The sequence below is a fragment of the Strix uralensis genome, chromosome 12, assembly GCF_047716275.1.
Source record: "Strix uralensis isolate ZFMK-TIS-50842 chromosome 12, bStrUra1, whole genome shotgun sequence".
NCBI classification, from domain to species: domain Eukaryota; kingdom Metazoa; phylum Chordata; class Aves; order Strigiformes; family Strigidae; genus Strix; species Strix uralensis.
Window position 1 is genome coordinate 25,073,898 of NC_133983.1, and position 9,005 is coordinate 25,082,902.

Sequence of the window (9,005 nt, forward strand, 5' to 3'; positions counted from 1 at the left end):
CCGCATGGGCACACCCAGACACGGGGGCGGGAGAACCCACAGACACCGGCACACATGGCGGGGGGGGGAGAAAGAACCCCACGGCCTCCCACACACACGAGGGAGGGGGAACCCCACCGGCACTCCCCCCACGGGGCAGGAGAGGAGAACCCCAGATACCCACAGACATGGCAGAGGGGGTTGGGAGAACCCCACAGACACCCACACATTTGGGGGGGGGGGGAAACCCCCCAGAGCCCCAGGCAGCCCCTGCAGGCCAGGGCCCCCCAGCTGCCCCGGGGGAGCCCTGCAGACACCCCCAGGCACCCCCGCCCCGAGGGGCAGACACGTGCACACACTCACCCCCCTGCACCGATGGACATGGCGGTGCACACCCCCGCAGTGCTGCGCACAGACAGACAGACAGAGCCTGCAGCCAGGTGCGGGGAAGTTTTATTTGCCTGGGGCCCTGCCTCAGCCGGCCGCCACCGTCTCCTTGACCCAGGCCAGGACGCGCCGCACGTCCACGTAGACGCCGTACTTGGAGGCCGTGCAGGTCTTGTCGTAGCTGAGGATGCCAGCCGCGTACCAGGTGTTGTCATCGGGGTCCTGCACGGCGAAGGCGCCGCCGGCGTCCCCGTAGCATGTGTCCTCCCGCAGCTCGCTCATGCCCACGCAGAAGGTGTCATTGCTAAGGGTGGGCTGGACCCAGTAGGACGCATTCCGCGCCTTGTAGTACTGCTGGCACTGCTCCTCCTCCGCCACCGGCAGCATCACGTACTTCAGCATGTCAGGAAAGGCGAAGGCAGCACCGCGGCCCCAGCCTGAGACGTAACCCACCCGCCCCGGGCGCACATAGTCCTTCTGCGGCAGGCAGATGGGCATTGCCTCATCCCCGAGGGGCACCTTCTGCTTGAGCTTCAGCAGAGCCAGATCCACAGCCTCAGGGTAGGCGGGGTGCAGCACCACGTGCTCAATGTCCAAGGCGGGCTGATTCTGCTTCTGGCTGCCCAGGAAGAGCTGCAGCGTCGGGGCGATCTCCTCGGGCTTGGCGTCTGCAGTGTGGTTCAGGTAGACGTTCCTGCCCGTGGTCAGCAGCCACTGGTCACTGATGAGCGTGGCCCCCACGGTGAGGTTGTGGCGGGTCACCAGCCGGCCCTGCCACGGGAAGCTGTCCTTCTGAGCCAGCAGGCCCCCGATGATGCGCTGCATCTGCCTGGGGGGGTTTTTCGGCTTCCCGCACACTGCACAGGGCAGAGCAGGGCCTTGGTGAGTCCCCAGGCCCGCAGCAGCCCCAGGGAGCAGCACTGAAGATGGGGGTTGCAAGCAGCCCTGGCAGCCCCTCGGCAGCCCAGACAGAGCGCTCAGAGCCCCCCTGCTGCCCAGCCCCTCCAGCCCCAGCCCCTGTCCCTCTGCTCTCACCTGGCTCGCAGACAGGCACCTCCTTGCCGGCTTCGCGGCTCACCCACGTGTGATCCTCATCACACCTGTACGTGCCTTTGGGGGGAAACCAGAGTCAGGACTCCTGCCCTGCAAGGGGGGGCCCTGCAGCCAGGGAGGCATGGAGGTCCTCATTCCTCCCCAGGGCTGGGGTAGCAGGGGTACCCCGGGGGGCGGGGGGGCTGCATCATCCCTCATTGGGGCAGCCCCGCACATCCCCTGGAACCAGGGAGAAGCCCTATCCCCGGGCGCTGCGCCCGTGCCACGCGCCTCACCGTCCCCAGAGCCGCGCAGCTGGTAGTGCGGGTTGCAGCGGTACTTGATCAGGTGCTCCACGTAGCCGTGTTCGATCTCCGCAGGCTTTGCACAGCTCCACTCTGCAGGCACAGAACGCTCAGCTGCCTGCAGGCCCAGCCCAGGACACCCCCCCCACCCCTTGTGGGTCCCTCTCCAGTCCAGTCTTCCCGCCCCACGCCTGCTCCCTGCCAAGCTGCCCCTTGGTTCCGTCCGAGCCCCAGCGCTCCCACCCTTGCCCTGGAAGGTACCGGTGGCAGTTGCGGTCTCCAGCAGGGTCCAGGCCAGGCCGGCAATCAGCAGCGCTGCAGGTCTGCAGAGAGGGCACGCTCAGCAGAGGGTCCTACCCCCGTGCTCCCAGCCTGTGGGCTCCACCAAGACTGGTGCCCCGGCCAGGCTCCTGCCCCGTCCCGGCAGCTCCCTCCCCGGGAGGGCAGAGGGCCGACCCCACACCCCCCGAGGCTGCCCGTCAGACACAGCCTGGAGAAGTCACCTGGGCCAGACCTGGACCCTGCTGCCGTGGAGGACAAGGCTGCAGTGTTGCAACCCGGAGCGTTTCCAGGCCCAACACAGGTCCTGCCGCAGCCCATGGCAGGGCCAGGTCCTCAGCCAGGCAAGCAGGACAGACATGGCACCAAGCACACACAGGGACACACAACGTTGCTCACCCCATGCTCACAGCTCCCTCTCCTCACAGCAGCCTCCTTCTGCAGGCTGATGCTGCTCAGAGCTCCCTCCTCACCCCTTTTATTGCCACCTCCCTCGCCCTGGTGCAGCCAGACCACCTGACCCTGCCATGGGCAGCCAGCACCTTTCCCATCAGGAGGAGCACAAAAATCCCCACCTGGCTCAAGGCCGGCCTGGCAGAGGCTCCTGGGAAGCCAGCCAAGCCCCCACAGGAAGCCAGTGTGCCAAGAGTTTCCGGGATTTTGCAGCTACAAGTATGCAGGGAAGGATCTGGCTGCAGATGCTGGTGCCCTGGCGCTGTGACACCAGCTGAGGTTCACAGAAAGCAGAGCCAGCCGCTGCCCCCTGCCAAAGTGCCCTGTGCCACCACCTAGAGCTGTCCCCATGGGGGCACTGGGCAGTCCCCCAGGACACAGGCAGCCCCCCAGTGCTGGCAGGTGAAGCTGGGGCACAGGAGCTGAGTCCCGGCCCATCCCATCCCATCCCATCCCATCCCATCCCATCCCAGTCCTGGCTCTGCCCGCAGCCGGGGCGCTCCCTGCCAGCCACCCTGCATGGCCGGGGCGCAGCGGGGCTCGGTGCTGCCAGAGCCCTGGGCAGTGCCAGCCCAGCTGGCCGAGGGGTGCAGTGTGTCCCACACCAGCTCGCTGCAGGCTCCGAGGGACCGTGGCCAAGCCGACCTCTTCCCAGAAGTACCCACCCCTTCCCCGCCCAGTGGGCTCCAGCCCCGCGTCCCGCCAGCCCCGGGCCCCCTGGGCAAAAGTTGTTTGTCAGCAGAGGTGAGGGCCCAGCCCAGCCTGACGGGAACTCGCGGCAGCAGCCGCTGGCCAGTGCCCAGCTGGGTGTGACAGCCGGCAGCAAGGGCGCGGGGCAGAGCCCATCAGCCTGCGCCAACAAGCGGGGTCTGCTTCCCGCAGCACGACCGAGGGGCAGCGCGGGAGGGAGCCGACAGGCACCCCCCCCTCACCTACCTCAGGGAGCCAGTGCTGCAGCAAGGCTGCCCCAGACCCAGGCTGGCCCTGAGCCACTGAAGCCTGGCTGGGGGTCTCACCCTCGGACCCTCTGGTCCTTCATGCACAGGAGGGACGTTGTGTCTGGTCCCAGACACTCCAGAAGACCTGTCCCAGCCTGTGCAAGCTTCTTCCCATCTCATGGGACACCTGTGCCCCAAAACAATGCAGGGCTTGACATCTCTGGCCCAGCACCAGTCATACTCGTGCAACCACGCTTGAAAGGCAGAAGGCTGGAGTCCAGCACAAGATGCCTCAGGGCTTGACAGCTCCGACCCATGAGCCTGCCAGCACTTAGAAAGGTGCTGTGGCATTTGGTGATGGCAGGCTGGTAGCAGACTTGTCCCTCCCCAGGAGGCTGCCATGCCCTGGCAGGGGGGAAAAAGCAACACACGGCTGTGCCCTGGTGCCCACCGGCAGCCCCGAGGTTCGCTCGGACGAAGGGACTGCGGGCAGGAGCTGCCCCGGCTGCCCGTGGGCACGGAGCGCAGCCCACGCGCCGGGCTACGGCAGCACAGGGCCACGCTCGAGGTCAATGCCACCGGTGACTGCCGTGGCAGCACAAGGCACCAATTGTCTCCAAGCCACAGTCACGGATCAGCTGCAGAGCACAGACAAGAGTGCAGTGGGACAAGGGGAAAGTCAAGCTCACGCTCCCACAGACACAACAGCTGCCTTCAGACCAGGAGCCTCCCAGGCCCTCTCCAGAGAAAGCACATCCAAACCTCGGCCAGTGGACCAGCTCACATCCCTGTCAGAGCAGCAGCACCAGCTGTCTGAAAGCAGAGAATTGAGGGAACAAGGAGGCTGGTGCAGGGGGCTGCAGGTGCAGGGGAGCAGGTGGGTGACAGCCCTGACGTGAACAAAGGGCCGCTGAGAGCAGGGTCAGCGGCCCCACTCCTGTAAACAAGTTTGGTGAAGTGCCGTGACGCAATCCTGCTCTGCGGGGTGGATTGCGAGAGGCTGCAGAGGGAATGCCATGTCCAGGTCAAGCCGTGTTGCTCAAGAAAAGCCTGAGATGACGACAGGCAGCCCAGGGTAAACCAACAGTCAACACTGGAGGCCCCAGAGACAAAGCCGACAGCCTCCAGCAGCGTGAACAAACAAGGCCTTTTCACAAGTGACAGGGCGTAACCACAGCTGCCTCTGAACATCTACGCAGCGGCAGCAAAGGGAAGAAACGGCGCCCAGCACCTCCCAAGGGCCCAGCCTCACGCGGAGGTCTCTGCGAAGGGAGCCCAGGCGGGCTCGGCGTGGATCCATCCCAGAGCCCTGCAGCTTCTAGTGCCGGGAAAAGATGCACCGACTGGGAACAACATGAAGGGAGCTGCTCAGCTGAGGAGAGCTGGGCTGCATCCCGCCAGCCCAAGGGGTGTCCTCAGAGCAGCACACAGGACCAGGTGAGCCAAACATTTATTGACACTCAGGCAGGACCCAGGGCCCGCAGGTTTGTTACAGGACCTTGTGTGGAGAAGGGAGAAGGGCAGCAAGAACAGACCCTCCTGTGGAGGCTGCGGTGCAGGAGGACCAAGCGCCAGCCAGAGCAGGCAGCACAGGCTGGGGGATCCCTGCGTGGCCCCCAGCTCTGGGCAGTGACACCAGGGAAGGTGTGCCCACCCTGGGAAGTGCTGCAGCCCACAGGGTCCCTCCTCACCACCCAGCAGAGCCGCACCCACCACTGGTTTCTGCTGGGGAGCCCAACCCCCAGGAAAGCCAAAATATGGCCCTGGACAGCAGGTGTGGAGGCCTCCTCCCCAGTCCTCGCCTACCCAGCACTGGAAGCGTCAGGCCTGTCCCTGCTTGGCCACGGCTGCTCCCAGCCAGACCTTGGTCCTGCAGCGCGTCATTGCCGGTGATCTGCTCCAACTGCCTCCATGACGTTCTTGAACCCCTGCTCCCTAACCAGGGACAGCATGTGATGGCTGGGCCCCGCGGTACCTCCGCTCCTGCACCAGCATGGGGCTGCCCAGAGCCACCCTGGGCCCAGCGGCTCCCCTGGGGAGCTGCCTGGCCCCTCACTCACCTCAGCAGCTCCTCTAGCTCCCGCTTCACCATCCCGACCACCAGCGGCCCGTGGTACACGAGCGCCGTGTACATCTGCACGAGCGAGGCTCCAGCACGGATCTTCTCCAGGGCGTCGCGCCCGCTGCTCACCCCGCCTGCCCCGATGATGGGCACCCGGCCTGTGGGCAGGCGTGGGCTCAGCACAGCATGGGCAGCGCCAGCACGCGCCCCCAGCCCTGCTCTGCCCCTACCCTGGGTGAGGGTGTACATCTCCCTGACAGTCTGCGTGGAGAGCTCCCGCAGTGGCTTCCCGCTGAGGCCCCCGGGCTCCGTGCGCTGCCGGCTCTGGAGGCTGCTGGGCCGGCTCACGGTGGTGTTGCTGACAATCAGCCCGTCCACACCGAGCTGCGGGGGCAGCAGCATAAGGACATGGCTCCCACGAGCAGCCCCCCACTCTCATCCTCAGGCTGCCAGGCCAGGACCCTCCCCAGCAAGTGCCCCAGCAATGTGCCTGGGGACAAAGCAGGTGCCCCTCACCGCCTGGGCCGTCCTCAAGGCCTGGGTGATGCACACAGGCCCTCAGGGACTCCCAGCTACCCAGGACACCGTCCCAGCATCAGCCAGAGCACTGCAGGTCTCCCTGTCCCTTCAGAGAGGGGACCTGCCAGGAGCGCCGTGGTCCTGCCCCCGGGCTGCGCCCAGCTCCCCACCAGCCGCCCACTGCCGCCTCTCACCTCGCAGACGACACTCGCGATGTCCCGCTTGTCCTGCGCGGTGAGGTCAGGGGCGATCTTCACCAGCACAGACGGCTTGCGCTCGCAGGGCAGTGCGTCCCTCTCCGCCAGCACCTGCGGGGCAGGGAGCAGGTGGGGGGGACACCTCCACCCCGGACCAGGGAGACCCGCACACCCGCCGCCGCAGGCAGCACAGGGACAGGCCCTGCTCTTCCTGCACGGTGCTGCTGCCGGGACGGGCGCCCTGCGGCACCGGGCCCAGGGCAGACGACCCACCCAGCACCACGGCGACTCCCTACGCCGCAGGGGGGGCTCGCTGACCCCTTGCAGGAGCAAAGCGGAGGGCAACACCTCCCTGCTCACGTGCAGGAGCACAGTGCCGGGGGAACCCCGCGCTAGCAGCTGATCAGGGGACACCTTGGTGGCTCTGCCCACCACTCCAGGGAGCCACCCGCCCCTCCTTGCGCTGGCACAAACCCGCTGCTGGAGCAGAGCGGGCGCTGCAGGGGATGGGATGCAGCCAGTGCTGGCAGCCGTGGTCCAGGCTGGCTGTCGGGATCACCCACCTTGGTCAGCAGGTCCTGCAGCTCAGCCTTGCCCTGCAGGTCCCGCAGCCCTGGGGTGTTTGGGCTGGACACATTCACCACCAGGTAGTCAGCCAAAGGGCCCAGTGTCCGGACTCCAGCCACATAGTCAGCTGCAGCATCGGTAGAGCTCTTGTTCTTGCCCAGGTTGACTCCGAGCGGCATTCCCTCTGGAACACAGACATGGCTGAGCTGGGGCAACAGGACCAACCACCACCCGAGGGGCCAGAGCACCTGGCAAGGGAGGCCCCAAGACCAGCTAAAATCACAGCGGGGTTATGCAGTCCACGTGTTTCATGGGGGTGGGCCTGGGACTGTCCTGGAGCCACTAGAGCATCACCACAGCTGCCCCAGTCAGTACCACAGCCTCCAGCCTGACCACCTGGTGGGGGCTGCCCTCAGACACTGCCCAGCTGGGGCTCTGTTGGCTTTGATGGTCTCTGCAGACAGGTCCTGCCCGAAGCAGCAAGCGGAGCGTCTATCACAGAGAAAATGGCCAGAGAAAGGTGCCTGGTCACAGTCCCAAGGCGGAGAGACTACAGCCCCAAGAGGATTCCTGCTGTCCGAGTGCACCTCGCTCTGGCCAGGGCCCTCCTGTGCCTGGACACCGGCATCACACACCTTTCCTGGCCCACACGTGCCTGGGAGACCCCCAAACCCATCCTGCAGACCCCAAGAGCAAAGGCTTATAAGTTTGTCTCACCACCAGTGAGCCTGAGCTGCGTCTCCTGGCGGGCCCGCAGCCTGCGCTCCACTGCAATGTGGCCGTGGCTGTTGAATCCGTACCTGCACCACAACAGACAAGGCTCTGGGCTGGGCTGGGCTGGGCTGGTGTCCGCAAGCCCCGAGCAGGACACAGGAGAAACACGAGGGAGACACGTGGGTCTCTGCAGCTCTGCTCAGCGCATCCAACCCAAGAGCCACCACAGCACAGACCCCAGAGCCGCGACCACCCAAACAAACGCCCTCCCCCTGGGCAGGACGCAGCGGAGCAGCCGCCCTCGGGCCCCACCTGTTAATGACCGCCTCGTCCTCCGCCAGCCGGAAGACCCTGGGCCTGGGGTTCCCCTCCTGGGGCTGGGGCGTGACAGTCCCCACTTCTACAAAGCCAAACCCCATCTTGTACAGCCCGTCCACAGCCTCGCCCTGCTTGTCGAAGCCGGCCGCCAGGCCTACGGGGTTGCGGAACCGCTGCCCGAGAACTCGCACCTCCTGCGGGGCAGGGGCTGGGTCAGGCGCTGGCAGCCGGGAGGGCCGGAGCCCACCGACACCCGGAGTCATAGCCAGGGCCTCGCTCCCGCCCCCTCCCCTCCGTCCCCCCCGCCCCGCAGGGTGTCCTCCTCGGGTGCCGGCCCCGGGGGACCCCCAGCTCCCGCTGGGACCATCTCCTGGCCCCCGGGACGCCCCAGGGGCCCCTCCGCCGGCTGGCAGAGCTCACCACCCCCCACGGACCGCGACAGGTCGCCCCGGAACCCGCCCGCTCGCCCACCCCGCCGGGCCCTGGGATCCCCTCGAGCCTCCCCCCACCGCAGAGCCGCACCAGCGCGGGGCCGTCGGGACGGGCGGGTGGCAGCAGTCCGAGAGCAGCGGCGCGCAGGGCCAGGCCGTGGGCGGCCTCGGGGGGGAGGGCGCGGAGCGCGGGCATCACCGCCGCGTAGAGCCGCTCGTCGCCCGCCGCCAGCGCCGAGCCCAGCAGCAGCCCGCAGCCGCCCAGCGCCACCGCCAGCAGCCGCCCCTGCGCGGGGTCGTCAGCAGCGCGACCGCCCCGGCCCCTCGGGCCCCCTCCCCATCCCACACCGGCCCCTCGCCCCCCTACCGGCACCAGCACACCGCCCCGCACCCCATCCCATCCCGACCCCCACCCCGGCACCACCCCCGCCCCTCCCCCCCCCCCCCCGGGCTCCCATCCCCCCCAGGGCCCGCCGGCCGCTCACGCGCAGCGGCGCCACCATCGCCTCGGCCTGACACGTGGACGGGCACTTCCGGCCGCCCGCCCCGATCATTGGCGGAGGCCGCAGCCTCCCCAGCCAATAGGGGCGCACCAGGACTCGGGGCGGGCGGCCGGATCACGAGACGAGCAGCAGGTGCGGGACCCACCGGGGGGAGGAGGGGGGCGTGGGGCTGTCTCGCGCCTGGCCCCGCCCCGCCGGGGCTCGCAGCGGGTCACCCGGCGGCCGAGGGGGCGGGACCCCCGCAGCAGCGCGGTCCCCCCCGGTCCCCCGCCACAGCCGCGCACCGGCACCGAAAAGGGTCCCGACACCGCCCCGCCCCTC

General features: G+C 67.9%; 2 protein-coding genes across 6 annotated transcripts; both read right to left on the minus strand.

Annotated features, from left to right (window-relative positions):
- Positions 1–415: 415 nt before the first annotated feature.
- Positions 416–2,466, minus strand: LOC141948827 (haptoglobin-like). Its single transcript, XM_074881752.1, has 5 exons — positions 2,382–2,466; positions 1,965–2,026; positions 1,695–1,796; positions 1,402–1,476; positions 416–1,223 (listed from the first exon to the last, which is right to left on the minus strand). The coding sequence occupies exons 1-5, from the start codon at positions 2,384–2,386 to the stop codon at positions 454–456; spliced, it is 1,014 nt and encodes a 337-aa protein (XP_074737853.1). The 5' UTR covers positions 2,387–2,466; the 3' UTR covers positions 416–453.
- Positions 2,467–4,188: 1,722 nt separating this feature from the next.
- DHODH (dihydroorotate dehydrogenase (quinone)) lies at positions 4,189–8,891 on the minus strand. Of its 5 annotated transcripts, none has more exons than XR_012630561.1 (10): positions 8,667–8,891; positions 8,273–8,467; positions 7,745–7,944; positions 7,436–7,518; positions 6,715–6,902; positions 6,149–6,262; positions 5,666–5,819; positions 5,434–5,593; positions 5,180–5,308; positions 4,189–4,716 (listed from the first exon to the last, which is right to left on the minus strand). XR_012630561.1 is itself a non-coding variant. In XM_074881735.1 (10 exons), exons 1-10 carry the CDS (start codon positions 8,733–8,735, stop codon positions 4,622–4,624), a joined length of 1,380 nt encoding a protein of 459 aa, XP_074737836.1. In that variant the 5' UTR covers positions 8,736–8,891; the 3' UTR covers positions 4,189–4,621. The 5 variants fall into 5 exon arrangements, 4 of the variants coding, with proteins under 4 accessions (XP_074737836.1, XP_074737835.1, XP_074737839.1 ...); XM_074881735.1 differs by having other exon boundaries at positions 5,180–5,301; XM_074881734.1 differs by lacking the exon at positions 4,189–4,716 and having other exon boundaries at positions 4,807–5,301.
- Positions 8,892–9,005: the final 114 nt, after the last annotated feature.